Below are 18,632 nucleotides of genomic sequence, written 5' to 3' on the forward strand. Positions count from 1 at the left end.
CAAATTCATCTCACTTTGTTTTAAAAAAAAAAATCGATACAAAAGCAAAACCTTGTGCTGTTCTGCTTGCAAAAGTGTTGATTTGTTTTATGTTCCTCTCTGGACCCAAGTACATAGAACTTACATTGCCAAGACATGAAAGGATGATTACCCATTTCTTCCTCCCGTTTTCCAGAGGTTGATAGCAGCTTTGAGTGAAAGACGACAACTCGATCATTACTGAGTCTTGCACTTTTATACAGTCATTTATCCCTGTCACAAGACAGGAGCTCCAAGAAGTGTTACTAACACATCATTAAGGAACTACTGGATGTTACTGGTCTGATTCTTTGACAATGTGTGGACAGGTCTGGGCCAGTGGTAGGTCTTGATCCTCACATAATTCAGCATCCGCACCTACATAAGACTAAAGTGCAAGGAGAATATACAATTAAGCAAAACCTTGCCAACTGCCTGATCTTCAGAACACAAATTATTTTGATTTATGTAATAGAAGTCCCGCTTTCCTTTATTAAGAGGGCTAAAAGAACTAGGATCCATCAGTTTTATTCCTGATTTAGAACTAGTCTTAATTCTAGAGTGCAGAATTCCTTCAAGCTTAATGTAGTATTAAATGTTCCTTCAACCCAATTTTTTTGCCAGTTTCATCACTGTAAATGTCATTCTAAAATATCCCTGTTACAATGACATCATTTTCTTTGGGAATTGGTTAAGGGATCTGACGTAAATGCACAAAAATCATCAGATTTGGACAGAAGGCTAGAATTACATGCTACATTGCTGCATTCTAGATAACTTATATGATCCCTGAAATATTTATTTCCTGCTTCATTATTGCTGAGTTGTTTGAATAAATAAAATTATTTAGGTTTAGCATTTTCTCTCATTGGCAGGAGTCCATAAAAGATATAGTCAGTGTATAACAACTCTAACTCAGGAACCAACCCATGCAACAAACCTCGATGCCAACTCTGCCCACATATCTACACCAGCAACACCATCACAGGACCTAACCAGATCAGCTACAACATCACTGGCTCATTCACCTGCATGTCCACCAATGTTATATATGCCATCATGTGCCAGCAATGCCCCACTGCTATGTACATTGGCCAAACTGGACAGTCACTACGCAAGAGGATAAATGGACACAAGTCAGATATCAGGAATGGCAATATACAAAAACCTGTAGGAGAACACTTCAGCCTCCCTGGCCACACAATAGCAGATGTAAAGTTAGCCATCTTACAGCAAAAAAACTTCAGGACCAGACTCCAAAGAGAAACTGCTGAGCTCCAGTTCATTTGCAAATTTGACACCATCAGATCAGGATTAAACAAAGACTGTGAATGGCTGTCCAACTACAGAAGCAGTTTCTCCTCCCTTGATGTTCACACCTAAACTGCTAGCAGAGCACCTCACCCTCCCTGATTTAACTATCGTCGTTATCTCCATACTGATTTATACCTGCCTCGGGAAATTTCCATTACTTGCATCTGAAGAAGTGAGGTTCTTACCCACAAAAGCTTATGCTCCCAATACTTCTGTTAGTCTTAAAGGTGCCACAGGACCCTCTGTTGCTTTTTACAGATTCAGACTAACACGGCTACCCCTCTGATAGTCAGTGTAGTTTATCCTTTGACTATGCGCTCCTTGTTTGATAACTTAGCCGTGGGAAAGCACTGAGAAATGCACCTCAACCTATTGTTACATTATATAAAGAAAGTAACAGTTGTATAGTAGTTTTGTTGAATTACAGGAATGAGTATATCTGGTGCTTCTACTGTTTTTTTTTTTTCAACTTGCATATTACCTTCTTAAGTCAGATCAGTGTCTGAGATTCTGTACCTGCATGCTGAAGCAAAAGGCAGGCTGTATGTGCATGAGATTCCGTGTTCAGGATAACATGCTTTACAGCATCATATGCAATATAATCATGTTATCTAAAGGCACATCAGGGCCGGATTATCACTCCTGGATTCTAGTTTTTTGGAGTCAGACTGGTAGAAGTCCCTTAGTTCTTGAAGTTCATTCACCCTTGAGGGCAACTGGTACAGGGCAGAGCTTGAGCCAAGCCTCTTGCTGGCCATCACATGCCGTCCCCTGCTGGGTATAAATACTGTTCCAGTTAGTTCTCTCCCTGCCAGTGGTCACTGAAGTAGCTCCCTCCTGGACACTGTGCTGCTGCCTTCTCCAGCTCGTGTGTCAGCACGATGAACATGAATCACCTTTAGTCATGCCTTCCTTGTACTGTGGCTGTTCTGTTTTGTTTTTGCTAGTTTAACAACCCACTTTGGTTACAATTTATCTGGGGCTCTGGGATTCCTATCTTGTTGCTGACTTCTTTTTAGATCTCCCTACTAATGTGACTTTTTGGATAAATGTGGGCTGATCTGAAATGAATGACTCAAGATTGAGGGAATGGCTTGTGTAGAGAAAACTAGCGTTGTGGCTGAGTTTTTATACAGTGTCAGTAAGGATTTACGTTGGAAGGGATAATTGTTTTCCCTGACTGTGATTGGCTGAAATGCTCTGCTTGTCTAATAGCATGTAAGTACTAATGTCTGGGGGCAGGGACCGATCGTTGTCTCCTGCCGGAAAGAAGAGAAATTTCAAAAGCCTTCGTCAGTTGACACCCATGACCTCACCCTATTGCCCCTGCCCAAGAGGGTGTAAGTAAGTTTTTCCTGTGATTTTTATTTGCAGTAACACCTGCCCTCAAGATAATTTTGTTTTCTGCCTCTTTCTTTAGCTGATCCATTTGACCCATTCACAATGTCATCAGGATCTGAGAAGCCGACTTTGTCTGGTTCTGATCTCTTTGGAGCCTTTCTTAATCCAAATGCAACATCTACATCTAGTATATTTCCTTCCACACACAGCGCACCACCTCCTTCTTCCAGCTCAGACTTCTTACGTTTAGGTAAGTGTGCTTTTGGCATGATTTTTTGGTAAGGGTTTCTGTGGCTTTCCCTGGGTTTAGTTCTTTACTCTCTCAGTTTAGTCAAGGTTGATTAGCGTCTAACAGATCCTCTTGTTGTGGCTGCTATTTTAATAAGCTCCATGTTCCCTGTGCACAGATGAACATGTCCAGCTGGTAGTATTTCCTGTATAGTGTTACTGTAGTAAGTCTTGGTACAATTATTTTGCTAAGATTGCTAATCTTTTGCTAATCCTGTGTTTAATTTTGTTCTGGAAGATGACAGTGTAGAACTGAGGTTACACCGAGTGTTGTGTTTTCAATCTCATTAAATTACCTAGATTACTAAATGTAAATGTGATTTACATGCTTAGGTTTGAATTAGGTTCTTAAGGTCTTGGAAAGGGAGAGTAGAGGAATACAAGTGATTCTGGAATAGGATCTGATAAAAGAATGTTGTTTCCTTAAACATTTCAGAACTGAGGCTAGTTGGAACTACTTGTACTGAAGTAATTTTGTTAAAATATATTTATAGGCTACATTATATAATACTTGGAGCTAATCTAATTTGTTTCAATGGTTTCTTCCGGCTACCATAGGCAAAATCCTTTTCTCCATGTGCTTCCTTTTAACACTATATCCAAGTTAGTTATAATAATTAAAATGATGTAAAGTAACTCAACAGCATTTAAAGATTAAATCATCCATTTAGATTTGTCAGTTAACTCAGATACTATCCAATGAAGTTGTAGACTACATGGTTGCTTTACTAAACAGAAACAAGTTAAGTTACTTGATTTGGACTGTAAACATTTAAAAATATATATCCCTGTTAATTAAAAACTGTAGGTACAAGAATTCTGTGTCACCCTTGAAATTCTCAGTTTCTGGAATAAAGCTAAAATTAATCTTTGTGGATTTTCAATTTAATTTTTTTAATATTCAATGAGATGTCATTCAGAAGTATAACTGTCATGCAGTAAATTTGCCATAATAGTTGCACCTTCAGATTTTAATTTAATTGTAAAATCTGAAATCTGTGTTAGAAACGTGTCTGAATTACGGAGCAAATAAAAAATACAGCACCGTCCATATCGGTATATGAACATCTTTCTGTGAAGGTAGTCCCTGGATAGGGCACTGGCCTGCCATTCAGAAAAACTTAGTTCTATTCTGGGTGTGGTGTTGATCTTCTGTAAAAATTTCACAACCCCTCTCTTTGGGTTTCCGTAGCTGTAAAACGAGGATAATGAAGCTTAGCCACCCTTAGCCACAGATCTCAGAGTTTTCTAAATGCGAGAAATATCTGTGCACATACTTTTAATCATAATGGGCACAAGCAAAGTGAACTCAAGCTGTACTTCCTACCTAGAACAAACCAATGCTATGCCCCATGTCCATGATGAATCGCCCAAGGAATAATGAGAGACCCTGGCATAAGGATACTCTTCTAAAACTCCACTTACTGGAAATTTCAGAGATGCTAATTCCCTAAAGGGGCTCGTCCTCTTAGAGTTGTGGGAACAGTCTGCATCTTTTTTAAATAAAGGGCTAATGATGTCAGGTAAATGGGAGATTGGGGAGTGGCCTATCTAGAAGGCGAAGCAAATGAATGAAGAAGACTATAGGTCGTGGGCTTAGGTCACTCTCTCCTGGGGATGGGAGCGGATGTTAAGGGAGCACAGATGGCTACCACTTGTTGTGGCTCCTTAAAATATTTCTTGAAGTCTAATTTGGACCCATCAAGTTGTGTAAATGGTTAGTCTTTAACCACGTGATATAACTGTTCGTTTGTTTTCACTCGCTGTCCCCTTTTGTTATTCACTTATTGCCTCTTGTCCCCAGGTTGTAAGCAGTTTGAGGCAGGGTGCAGGTCTCACTTTACTTTCGTACAGCACTAAACAGAGCAGGGCCCTGGTGGTGATTATGAGATTACTGTAATGTGAATACTAGACTGTATTCAAAAGCTTGTAAAAGTGAAATACCCACCCATATAATTTAACAATGTCAAAACAGGAGCTCAGTGGGAAAGGACCCATTTAGAGTCAGGTTATAGGTGCCATGGCATTTCAGGGGCACAGTTCTCCATTTTCTTAAGTTGGGTAGTTCTTGCTGTCTCAGGAAGAGATCCTGCTAGATGGTTAACATGACAAATAGCATTAGCCCTTCCCTCAGGCGAGGTGCACACAATTTTGCTAAAACGTTGAAGTTCCCTGTGGAAGAGAGGTAGTTTCTGCACACCAAGACAGAGGCCAGATATCATAAGGCATATTGGACAATATCCTCTGTGGGTCCTATGACTACTGCTCACTGCCACTGTGGGGATTTCGTTTCCTTTAATGTCAGAGGAAGTGTTGTGGTTTGGCACAAGGTCAGCCATGCAACTTTTTCAGCTTTGCCATGCAGTCAAGTACAAGGCTAGGTAGGATAAATATGTGGAACCAGAAAAATGGTTGTGTGAGCTATATACAGTTAAGAGTGAGCTTACAAAGTGTGGGTGATAGTAAGGGGATAGTAATACCTTTTCCTCACCTCTGTTTTTTCCTCTAGTTGACATCAGGGGCATTTTCTCCTTCTCAGAAGCTTGCTTTATGGAAAGGGTTTTTTGGGACAACCTCTTGTACTTGATGGAGTAGTACTAGATTACTTTGCAGTGTGCCATATTGCAATCTGACTATTAGTCACATATAAGTGGTATCCAAAACTGGGCAAGGCAATATTGGATCCCACACTAGTTTGTCCTTAAAATGAGAAGCCAATCAAAGGGATATGGCTGGACATACCTTGTCTATATTGTAAATCAGTGTAATTATCATGTTATGCTCTCACAAGTTTATAAAACCACCCACACTGGAATCATTTCAAAGCAAGATATTACTTGAAAATGATTTTCCCTTTGCAAAATTGAAGCAGATGCCAGGTATGTGTGTAGGGGAATCTTCCTTGCTTTAGGGCAAGATGCAATTGTTTAATGATGCAGGAAAACTGAATATACACGTTACCTATTCTCATGAATCACATCTGAAACTAGGGGTAATATAGAAGTGCAGGGATTGTTGACTAATACCAAACAGTGAAGAGTTTTTTCTTCTCTTAAAGGTGTATCCCAATACTTGTTTCTTTACACAATGGTAAGGCCCATTTGCATATTCTCAGCTGAGGTGCTGTATTACTGATCAATATGAAGGCTGTCTGATGATAAATCATCACTTGTGCAATTGAAAATAATGGCATAGAAAGTTTCAGTATCTACTTAGATAACAAGTGTCGCTCGGAAGAGGAATTTTTTGGTAGGAAATTAGAGCAGACCAAGGGGAAAAGGCCTTTGCATGGATTTAGAATCCTACCCTGTATCTGACTCTCAGAGGCTGTCTCTCACAGCTTCCTGGGTAGTTCTCTGTCATGCGTTGGTTTGATGAATGAAGGGCTTGGTGGAGTTGTGATGGTTGCCTGAATTCATCAGCCACAGTCACAGGGAGCAAGCCCATACCAAAGTCTAGACTAGTTCACCTATCGTGTAATGTGTCTGAACAATTACAGTACATGTACTGCACTACCTACTGTCCCAGCCTGTTTTGTAACAAAAAAGTAAACCAACTTTTTTCAGTTTAGTTTGCTGGAAACCGGCTTATCTGGAGCCACACAAGTTCTGTCTACACTACAGAGCTGACCATGTTAAAATACAATTATGAATCCTGGTTTTGAAAAAGACGTGTTACACCATTTTAGGGAATTGTTTTGAAGGGACTGTCAACCTGAATTCTGAGTTGACTAGTTTAAAGAAACGAAACAAAAAACCCCTCCAGATTCTAATAGGATGCCCTTTAAATAATACCCAGAATAAAAATGAAGGAATTCCTCGAATAAGGCATTCTGCTCCCTGCTAATATTTTATATGGGTTTTTGGGACAGTTGAGAAACCAACTACCTGGTTATTCAAGGGAATAGCAAACTTGTGCAGTTGGCAGCACTTTGTGTAGGGTCAGAGGAAACAAGTTGAACATGGGACTTTTCATTTACAGTGATGTTAGGTGTTATAACAATAGCAGATATGAAGCTGTCTTTAAGAAGTGCTTGCAGGCTTACTGACACTTGAATCCTGATGGATACATCTGCCTAGACATGACAGGATTGTAGTAGCATCCTTGCTGGGCCAGGTGGCCTAGTGGTTAGCGTCCACTCATCTTGCGGGGGGAAGGGTAGTAGTAGGAGAGAGCGGGTCCACCCACTCCACCACGCTCTGACCCAAGGCTCTCAAAGTGTCAGCAACATTGACCCCTGGAGTGTGGCGGGAGTGAACCCTCTGTTTTACCCTCCTTGGGTCGCTTGCTACCACTGCTCCCTCCGCTTCTGGTCCCAGATAAGGAAAAAGAAAATAAAAAGGAAACCAAACCGTTAGCCTCATTGGGCTCAGCATAGCATCCTGGTGCTTCCGGGAGGCGTCTGTAATCCCTTTTCCAGGAGCCCGCAGGGGTAGCTCTGCACTTCTCCCCACTTCTGTGCTGGGTTTCTCCCTTTTCAACTCTGCTTCCGGTTGGAGTAGGCTCTGTAGGGTTGGAGGGGCGGGGCTAGCTGGGCCCAGTATTGCCCTTTTACTCCTTCTGTCCCAGTGTGGGTTTGTATACCCCATCACGAGGCTATTTTAACATGGCTGCAAGATGTTCTGTCTGCACAGGCAAAAAGAAACCGTTTAGGCCGCAACCATGATAAAATATGTCTATTTGTGTAGTTTAGACAATGCCTAAAGGCCCTTATGCACTTCAGGTAGGGGAACTGGGCCACACTGTTCCACTTTGTCATGTAGGCAGGATGGAGCAAAGCAAACGGGCAAAAGTATTAAAAATCACTGAATCTGCAGTATAAACTAACAAGATACCTCCTTGCAAATTGCTGGAAATGGGCCATTTTCATTACCACTACAAAGTTGTTGTTTTTTTTTTCTCTCTCTCTCTCTCTCCTGCTGATAAAACTCACCTTAACTGATCACTCTCCTTATAGTGTGTATGGTAACATGCATTGTTTCATGTTCTGTGTGTGTGTGTGTGTATCTTCCTACTGTATTTTGCACTGCATGCATCCGATGAAGTGGGCTGTAGCCCGCGAAAGCTTATGCTCAAACAAATTTGTTAGTCTCTAAGGTGCCCCAAGTACTCCTGTTCTTTTTGTGGATACAAACTAACACGACTGCTACTCTGAAACTTTACAAAACTAGTTACCTAGTTAGACCATTCCCTGCCCCAAAGATCATACAAACCAGTGTTTACAGAAAAATAGTACAGTTCACCCACATAAAAACTGAGCTCACCAGTGGTGTCAGTCTGCGGGGGAAATGAGAGAGGAAGCACTAGGATGCCAGTGAAGGCAGTCAAAGGCAGTCTTTCCCATTAGGAGGTTGTCTTTTCATGCAGTTAACTATGTTCATTTAGGACAGAGGTGGGCAAACTATGGCCCGTGGGCCACATCCAGTCCGCGGGACCCTCTTGCCTGGCCCCTGAGCTCCTGGCCCGGGAGGCTAGCCCCTGGCCCCCTCCCCTGTTGTTCCCTCACCCCTGCAGCCTCAGCTCACTGCGCCGCCGGCGCAATGCTGTGGGCGGCGGGGCTGCAGAGCCACGGCTTGACCCGGTGCTATGTGTTGCACGGTAGCGGGGCTGGCTCCAGCCAGGCGGCGTGGCTGCCTGTCCTGGAGCTCTGGGTGGAGCAGTTGTAGTGCCACCAGGCAGCGCGGTAAGGGGGCAGGGAGCAGGGGGCGGGGAAGGGTGTTGGATAGAGGGCAGGGAAGTTTGGGGTGGTGCTCAGGGGGCAGGGGTGTGGATGGGGGCGGGGCAGTCAGTGGAGATCAGAGCATGCAGGAAAAGCACGAGTGATGGATACAGTTTTCTGCAGAGCTGAGACTGGAGTGAAGAGGGAATTGTGTGTATTGATGCAGGCCTCAGGCTATGATGACATCAATTGGACCCTCTACCCACCAACCTCACAGGAACCTGCCTTGCAGCAGTTGTAACCTAAATTCCCCAACCAGCCCTTCTGGATGCCAGGTGGAAGGTGAAAAAGCCCACACAGCAATGTGCCAATTTTGTCATATGGGCAAAATCCCTTTCAGAACCCCAAACTGGCGATAAACCAAGCTCCTGGCACCCCCGAGATCCAGCAACTAGATTAAGGGTGGGAAGGATGTGGCTGAAAGGAGTCCACAAAGTGTATAAATTCCCCTCCCCCCTGCCCAAGCAAGGAACAGACAGAAGCCAATCACCTGGTCACAGCACCACCCCAACTGTCCATTAGCAACAGCAGTGGACACAACAGGGCCAGATGCAGCATGTGGTCCCCTGCTTTTGTCCCCTAAGCCTTGCACCATGGGGTGGGAAGAGAGAAATAACCATCCCCACCCAGTGAAGGCAGGGAGGAGAGGGGGAGAAGAGGAATGGGCATGTGGCATACTGCCTCAGCTGTTCCAATTCAGATCTTTTCCTGCCCCAGAAAGAGTCTCCAATGTTCCCGCCCCATCAAAGCTGTGCCCCGGCTAGTGGGGGGAGCATTAATTGAACTTTTTGTGGCAATTCCCCCAGTAGCATTGGCTCTGTTGCACATGTTTAATGATGGCCCAATGTCTGAAACATTTGGTAGGAAATTTCTTCTTTGCCATAACTAATGGCTTTAGAAAATCAGCTGACGTTGCTTAGCATTGAGGTGTGGTGTTCCATAGATAAGCTGAGCCAATATTACTTGTACTGAGCCATCTTTTACTCTATGGATGAGTGAATTGCTATTGGATTTTTGTATTCTTCTTTTGTGGCTGTTATGGATAGCAGATACTTTTGTAATGGTTACAGTCCAGCCCAGGTCAATTATACTCTTGATGAAAAAGGCTGTGCTATGCCCCCTCCTCGCAAGGACTGAATAGTGGTCTGTTAAACCTCATGTCACTGGAGAGCTTCTTAAAGGCTGGCTGGCAGCAAGGATGGTGCGTGTCGCCATGGTGAAGAAAATCCTCATTCACTGAAACAGAAATATCCTCAGGTTTCAGGTACTCCCTTTCCCCCGAACCAGGAAATGGATCTCTACAATTGCAAGCTTGTGTGTCACATGCAGATAGAACCATTCTGATCCCTCCTGTCAGTCTGTATCTCTGGTCACCCATTGCCCTAGCAGTCAAGAAAACAGAGAGCACAAATGCATTGCAAAATTGTGTAGTATTCCTGGTTTAGTTTCTCAGCAAACGGTTGGAGGGAACGCTCAAAGCTAACATGAGGTGCTAAATATTATTTACTAATAAATGCCAATGTATCTAGCACTTCTGACTCTGAAAGGGCACCAAATATTTGTGTCCTTTCAGAGTCAGAAAAGCCCATTTTTCTCCTCTTCAGTGATTCCCTAATGAGATTGTTGTTCAGCATTTGTAATCAGATTTCCTTTGGCAGCAAACTGGTGTCTCGCAGGCTCCATAAAACCCAGCAGAAATGGGGGAGGTAGGTTGCTGTTAGGGATCTCTCAGATTGACCTCCAGAATGAAAACTCCTCAGTACGGTGTCTGAAGTGGCTCTCTGCCCCCCCGCCCCCTTGTGGTCAGGTTTATGCATTTATTTTAATAAGAAATTTAGAGAATGTGAAGATAATTGTAGTGCTGTTAACTTAAGGGAGTGTTGTACAGTAAGAGGCAAAACCCACTGAGTGAAAAGACGCACAGACTGGTGAACGGTGACCTGAAATGCAAGTGCAAAGGAGAGCAACTTCTTTAGCGAGAGATTGAGAGAGACCATGTCCAGAGCGCTACCACGGACATGTAGAGCAAAACACAAGCACAGCTAGGGTCATTTGAATCGAGAAGCAATTTTAAACTCATTAAAAAGTGAATTAGTAGTATTGTCCGTGTTCATTAAAATAATCCACTGTAATGAGATGGAGTGAACTCAGTGTCGGAGCAATGATGGGTGCGTATAATTCAATAATAAAGGAATGAGTAAGTTTCATGAGCAGTAAATAATCACCAGACCTCATTAGATTGTAGGGAAGAGCTATAATAGTTGATCATAATTAGAAGTTAAACAAGTGTAGGCTTGAGTGTCTCCTGCTGTTATTTGCAACTTGGAATAACCTGTTGGAGGGACTAGTTTGAACAAGTAGTTTCAATCTCTTCAGAGAGAGGATGGCTATTCACTTAGGAGCTATATTATACCCTAGCTCACTTGCCTCTTGTAATCTTTATCAGAAACTAGCTGTCCTCTATCCCGATGTCTTCTGTTACATGCAGCAACAGAGAAGTACTTTGGCTTGAGGAATCTGCTAAAATGATCAGTGGTGAGGTAGCTGAGATTGAATGGATGGTATGATACTTCAGTGCTGACATTTTAAGGTGTCCTCATTAGGATCCAGAGTAAACATTCTATTTAGATGAACAAGTCAGTTACACATAATTCCTATTTTAAAGGATTTCTTTGCAACCATAAGTGCCACGGACTTAATTTTTTAAATTAAACAATTTGAACATAAGGGACTAGAAAAAGGAGACTTAGCAAATACGGAGCTTCAGATTATATTCTGTTAAACCAGATTTTCAGAGTATTCCACACACACTGGGTGATGGTGCTGTCTTTTCTCAGCCTCCAAAAAGTGAGGCTCTTTGGAGTTGGAAGACTGATTTTTTCCAATTCTCTCAATGTTTTCCTGAGTCGTGGTGATTGGGTTACAGTGCCTTGTTCTGGTAGCTGTCCTGGGTTGATGCTAAACTATATGCCAGCTTCACCAAAGAACTTTTCAATTGCAGTTTGTATTTCTGGTCACCCATTGCCCTAGCAGTCAAGAAAAGAGAGAGCACAAATGCGTTGCAAAATTGTGTATTACACCTCTACCCCGATATAACATGAATTCGGATATAATGCAGTAAAGCAGTGCTCCGGGGTGGGGTGGGGGGCGGGCTGCGCACTCCGATGGATCAAAGCAAGTTCAATATAACGCGGTTTCACCTATAACGCAGTAAGATTTTTTTTGACTCCCAAGGACAGAGTTATATCGGGGTAGAGGTGTATTCCTGTATGTTAGTTTCTCAGCAAACTGTTGGAGGGAACGCTCAAAGCTAACATGAGGCACTAAATGTTATTTACTAATAAATGCCAACGTATCTAGCACTTCTGACTCTGAAAGGACACCAGATATTTTGCATCATGTATATGAGTTGCTTATTCCATCAGTGAAATGCACAAATCGCTGAAGTGGAGAAGAAGGAAGCAGTTCTAAGTTAATACTCTAGCTGGGACACGAGTAATGGCAGTCAATGGGACGGTCCCCTCAAACCCTTTTCAGTCTAACTTTGTTCTCATTTCATTCTGCATTTTGAATCAGGACAGACTCTCTTCTTTTGCTGCATGTACGGAGGGAAGGGCCTGAAGGTTCACTCTCCACCTTTTCTTCCTGGAGCAAAAGATTCACGTGTCCCTAAAATTATTTTCCCAAGATGGAGCAGAAGATACCTTGCTGTGCCCTGCTCTTCAGCTGTCTATGTGGTCATTATGGTATTGAGCCCATGAACAAACCTTTGCCCCACATGGAGCTCCACTGGCACTACCCGTAGCCCATGTAAATCCATTTTAGGAGAGCAAGTTTCCCTCAGTCCAGCTTGGTAGTTCCTGGGCTGTTGAGTGGTATGGAGCACCATTCCTAAAGTGCTGCGGGTTTGGAGCCACCTGCTCTATTGTTTAAAAAAAAAAAAAAAAAAACAGATGAGGACCCTGAAGCAGTGACCCGTGCATGATCCCTTAGTCTGGAAGAGCTAAAGTGTTAATTTAACAGCAGCGGCTGTGAATGAAGGTACTTTTATTTTGGCCTGCTCAGCAAAGTTTGAAAATAGAAATCAAAGCTACATCTCAAGTACCCCAGTGGCAGAACGCAGCAACACTATATAATTTTAATAATTGGTACTAATATAGGAAATGTAAACAGGCCAAATAGTGACCCAGCTGGGAATCTAGATAGCAGTCTTGAGTTCTCTTGCCCAAAAGTGCAGTTACCACTGTGGGTTTGTTACTGACAATTTTCGCAATTTTTTTCTAGGAAATTTGGCTCCGGACCTACCTAAAATGACTTCCTCCGCAAGCCACCCAGATCTTTTAAGTGGATGGGATTCTTGGGCAGATTCCCCAGCTACAGCCAACCTAGCATCACAACAGCCGAAGAAGCCTGCACTTGAAGGTATTATGCAACAAAAATATACTGTGTATTTCTATTGCTAAAGAAAATGTGTGCACTCCGAATATCAGTCATCTCAGCCACCCAAAACAACAGAACAACCTTACGCAACTCTCGTGGTTCATTAAATACAGTCTCATTAAAGCACTCGGCTTTAACGTACTGACAGTTATAGACATGGTAAAAGCTAACAGTGTAACATACAACAAGCATCAGGGCCGCCCAGAGGAGGGGGCAAATGGGGTAATTTGCCCCGGGCCCTGCAGGGACCCCCATGAGAATGTTGGAGGCTGCCCTTTTGCCTTCCCCCAGCACCTCAGCGCGCCGCGTCCAGGAGCAGCCCTGGACCGCACTGCAGCGGTGTGGCCTGAGCTCCTCCCGCTCAGAGCCGCGTTGTAAGGGAGCGGGGCTCCAGGTCCCATGGAGCCACGCCACTGCAGTGCTGTCCAGCGGTGCTCCTGGATGTGGCGCACTGAGGCTCCGAAGGAGGGGGGAGGCAGGAGTAAGCAGCATGGTAAGCCCCTCTGAACTGGACACCTCTCCCCCTCCCCCCCCCCCGCCCCCCTCCCCCCACAGCCCTGACCCCCGGCTCTGAGCCCAGCCCCTCTGAGCCAGACTCCCCCCATAGCCCTGAGCCCCAGCCCCTGTGAGCCAGGCACCCCCAGACCCAGAGCCCAGCTCCCCACCCAGCCCTGGGCAACAGCAGCACCACCCCCAGGCAGTGACAGCCCATTGGCACCAACCATCACCCAGCAACAGCCCATTATGTAATTGCAAATGTATACATACCATTAAAGCATTTAATATTTTTAAATAATGTATTTTGTGTATTTTTCAAATTATTAAAACTAATTTTTGAATGGCTATTTTTTACATTTCCAAATACATGTTACTATGGTATTGCAACCTTTTTTTATGAAAGGGGCCCCCCAAATTGCTTTGCCCTAGGCCCCCTGAATCCTCTGGGTGGCCCTGAGAAGAATTTTGGAGGAGAGGCCTTCGACAAGAATCTACCTAGAAAATATTGATAGCAATTTGCTATGAATCAGGGAGACAGTTTCTGTCAACATCCTTTTTTTTTAAGTGGATATTTTCATCCCCTGCCATCTGTGTGCCCTGGACATAACTTCATATTTGTTTTTATGACACAGGCCAAGCTCTTACTACAGGAAGCCAGACAAGTGTGCCTTCAGGTTTGTCTTTCAGCCAACCAAAATCTCAGAACTTCGACCCCTTTGCTGACCTTGCTAACCTTAAATCTGGTCTTCCAGGTAATCTTGTATGTTTTCTTAAAAGAATAAAGCAACTAATAACTTCCAGTTACTACACAGAAATTGTTTTGAAAACATAGCTTGGAAGCAATATAAACCCTTTAATGCTTCAACTTCTAACTGAAGTGGTTTGAAAAACGTTTCTGAATGAGCACGTTATTCCAGAATTGCCCACCGGGAGGTTTTTTGCACCTTCCTGTGATGCATGTTGTCCTGTCAGCGATGGGATTATTGGTCTGAGCTGGTGTGGCAATTCCTATTTACTTATGACCCTAATTTTTTGTGGACCAGGACAACTGTGAAATGCAGAACTTCTGAAACTGCTTTCGCCGTTAGTAGAAATGTTAAACTGCTCTTTATTTTATATTGGTAACTTTTAAAAAAGGAAACAGAATACATGGCCAGTTGTAATCTCTCTCCACTGGTTTATGGTTGAACTCTGGACAGGAACTTAAAGAACTTCCTTGTTAAACTGTCTCTCAGTACTCACACATGATCAGTGTTACACTGAGTTTCATTACAGGGTTGAGGTTTTTAAGGTCCGTCTTGACAAAGCCCTGGCTGGGATGATTTAGTTGGGGATTGGTCCTGGTTTGAGCAGGGGGTTGGACTAGATGACCTCCTGAGGTCCCTTCCAACCCTGATATTCTCTGTTCAGAAATTTTTCCTATGATTCTATGATCAATTTATGAATCATTATTTAGTAGTGAGAATTTTTCAGTATTTATCCACATGCCATCTCAGTGTCTGACTTCCTGAGTTGCACCCAGTGTATGTCATCTGTAAATTTACACCCAACTTTACAGACTTGGTATGTACTGTTAAAATTAGCTATTTTCTCTTCACTATTTGTGTATAATTTTGCAGCAAGTATTGAGTTAAAGAGGAAACCTCAGAAACCTGGATTAGCGCTTCCTTTTGTCAATAGCCACATGCCATATTGCAGCAAATTCAATCAAGAAAAAGAGTAACCAACTACTTGGTTATGAGTTAATGTTTATGTACTGACCATATCTTTGCAACTGTATAAGACTCAAATATATAGCTAGTCCCTACCCCAGAAGCTTTTTATCCAAAAGACAGGCGTAAGAGAGAAGATACACTGAGCGATTTGGGGGAGGTGGTATCTCAAAATGATTTTAAAAACCCATTCAGGTGTCTACTGCCCATTAAATATGGGATGTAGAAAGCATTTGAGAAGGAGTTAGTTTGTGGGGTTTATGAAAGCAGCAGGTCTTTGGGAAGGGGTGGGGACTAGCACACAGACCAAGAGATCGTTCCATGCATATGGGGCAGCCAGGAGGAAAGCAAGGGTTCTGGAATAGAAGAAAACAAATTGGGTGGTGCGACTGGCGTACTTGGCAGAGTCAGAAGGAGACATGGGTGAGAAAATCTGAGACTTGCTCGAGGCAACATTGCACAGGGCTTTGGAGGAAAGGACAAGTTTAACGTTTTTTTGTTGAGTTTTAAGCAGACTTGAGAAGAAAGATGTCGGTGCTGAGGGAGGCCAGAGAGGAGGTGGTTATTAAAGCCAAGGCAGGCAGTGATGACAGGACAGAAAGGAATTGTCCGACTTTTTTTTTTTTTTGTACTGTTTATGAAATGGAATAAAGGGCAAGATGTAATGATATTTAGTGCTATCTTGGATGTACAGGGGAGGAAGGGGGAGAAGTCTAAAATGGCCTTGTGCTTGTGAGCCTGAGTGTAGATAAAGGTTACTGATAACAGGAAGTGGCAAATGTTTTGGAAGTAGCTCCGCTGGGTTTTGGTGGTGGCGGAAGTGCATCCAGGACGATGCTTTGGAAAGACCTTTAGATATTGTGTAAGGTACAGAGGGAAGCTGACAGGAGTGGAGGGAGCATGTTTGAGTGGTAGCGTAGAAGTGGTAGCTGAAGCTGCGAGCCAATGAAGTCACTCAGGGAGAAGAGGGGACTGAGGATAGAGCCCTGAGGGACTCACAACAGTGAAGGCAAGGAAGAGAAGAAGTTGCTACAGGAGATGCTGAAAGAGCCCTCGGATGCAGCCAGAAAATGGAGAGGCCACGGCGGTAAAAATCCAGGAAGGAGAAAGTGATTGACACTCTCAGAAGCAGCAGAAAGCTCAGGGAGGGTGAAGACAGTTCTTTGACTTGGCCAAGAAGAGGTAACTGGAGAGCTAGAAAGAGCTGATCCAATGGAGTGGGGAAGTGCACAGGCTGCACAGCCGGGTATCTACATGGATTGGAGGAGAGGAAATCAAGGCAGTGACTATAAACAGCTTGTTCAGGAGGTGCAGTGGAAAAGAAAGACGCCAGTAGTTGGCGAGGCAATAGGGGTTAAGGACTGGCCTTTTGAGAAGTGAGGGTCCTAGTGCAAGTTTTTATGCTAAGGAAAAGGAGCTGGAGTTGGAAGAGTGAGTGAGAGGAGGTGAGATGAGGTGGTCAGGCACTGGGAGCAGAGGGTTGGAAGTCAAGGGTAAGCAAGAAACCTCTGATACAATTAGCAAAGTATATATGGTGTGTGGTCTTTCATTCCCCTACATTATCTGTCTGTATACTCCCTGGTCCCTACTCCCTAGGAAAATATGTGCCAACCTAATCAGAGAAGCCAGGTCTTTTCTACCTTGCATTAAAATCTGCATGAGGCATCCGGTTTCCTCCTCTTCTGGATTGTCAGTCTCCCGCATGGACTCTGCTTTCTTGCTGAATTTTTTGAGTGTCTTTGTGGCTGTGTCCAGTTCTTACTCTTGCTGGAATCAGTAAGGAAGCTTCTACACCTTCCTATTTGAATCCCGTCTGCAGTCTCAGTGCAGTTCACGTTGAGAGAGCTTTTGTCCAAGAAAAATGTGTTAAGCTTAAAACATGATTTTTGTTAATTTAAGCAGTAATTAATGGAGCCATGAAGTGCTGGCTCACTCTGATCTTTCTCCATGGCCCCCACTCCAATTGTTACCTCCCACCCCACCCCACCCCGTGTCTTCCTTCTGCTGCTGTGTTAGAACGACACTGTGATAGTGCAGCTGGATGGAATCCGTCTCTAGCAATTGAGAGCAGATTTCAGTTCACTCCGCTCCACTGCAAGTGCAAGACTGGGGAGATGGGGGAGGCCAGGCACAGAGGTCATGATATCAGAGCCTGGTCCTTGCGCTGCATGTGGCAATACAGCACATGCAGTTACTAATGAAGTCTCTGCGTCAGCTGATGATCCACCACCTTTTACCTGATAACTTCAAGGTGCTTCTGCTGGGATGCTGCTTCAGTGGGAAAATGAGCTATTGTGCCAGTCTGTTATGCCTGGCGGTTCGTTGCCATTGTCCGAGGCAGCCAGACGCACAAAGGCGCAGAAACATGGAAGGCCCTTGTGTGCTGGGGAGGTGAGAAAATGTTGTTTATATGCCAACCGTGGAAGCTCTTGGGGAGACGCTAGATGCTGCAGGAGTGCCAACGCCCTTCTGTTTTGCTTTACTTCATGCCAATGGCAAATCTGGCAAATTATTTTTGCTAGATAATCTCAATAGTTTTGATGTAACTAACACTTTGTTCTTCATTTTATACCATCCCCATTAGGTTACCCTGTGCCAAACAACTATGATATGGTTAATGTCATGCACACCTTTATCTTAATAGCTTTGTCACTTTAGTATGTCCTAGTCAGCCTGATTCAGTCCTCCCTCATACCTTGTACACCAATGTAATTCCATCGGCTACAGTGGCGGTACCCCAGTTTTACACTGGTGTATGTCAAACCATAATCTAGGCCAGTGTGCCGCAGAGTCCAGTGGGGGAGTTACAACAGGATGTAGAAGCGTTTTGGCCACACCTCTCACGCTGCAGCCTGAAGACGTGGCACCATAGAGAGAGCCCAGCCCATTATCACCTGAGGCTTTAGGTCTATGCTGGGGAAATTCGCAGCCTAGCTGCTTAGGGAACTTCTATGGCCCTGTTGCACTACAGGATCATCCCAAAGAAACATCATCACTTCGCCCTTACTATAAAAACTAAACCAAGCATTACTAATTCCCATTCAGTATGGCCACCAAAATCAGCTCCCTCCTTCACCTCTGTCCCCTTCCTCTCATTGGCCATCATCTGAAGAGATGCAGAAGCAAGCTGCAAATGCAGAAAATACCTCTGCACCCCTCTGTGCACAGCTTTCAGGATCAGACTGCAAGAGCCGGCCAGCCACTTGTAACCACCACAGTGGGGCGTAGTGGGGAGATTGTGTCGGAGAAATTAAAGCTCATAATGATTTGTGACAACCAGAGTAGAGGGTGTCAAATTATTC

At 43.9% G+C, this 18,632-nt stretch overlaps 1 protein-coding gene across 2 annotated transcripts in view; it reads left to right on the plus strand.

The window, feature by feature from the left end:
* Positions 1-18,632, plus strand: part of GAK (cyclin G associated kinase) — a 77,452-nt gene that overhangs the window by 47,193 nt on the left and 11,627 nt on the right. The window contains exons 21-23 of one of the 2 annotated variants that reach the window (XM_034773817.1): positions 2,753-2,923; positions 12,965-13,102; positions 14,251-14,292. In XM_034773817.1, the coding sequence (XP_034629708.1) occupies positions 2,753-2,923; positions 12,965-13,102; positions 14,251-14,292 (351 nt within the window). Of the gene's footprint in view, positions 1-2,752; positions 2,924-12,964; positions 13,103-14,250; positions 14,371-18,632 lie in introns of both variants that reach the window. The other variant, XM_034773816.1, reaches the window with a different exon arrangement.

This window comes from Trachemys scripta, chromosome 6 (assembly GCF_013100865.1).
Source record: "Trachemys scripta elegans isolate TJP31775 chromosome 6, CAS_Tse_1.0, whole genome shotgun sequence".
NCBI lineage: Eukaryota > Metazoa > Chordata > Testudines > Emydidae > Trachemys > Trachemys scripta.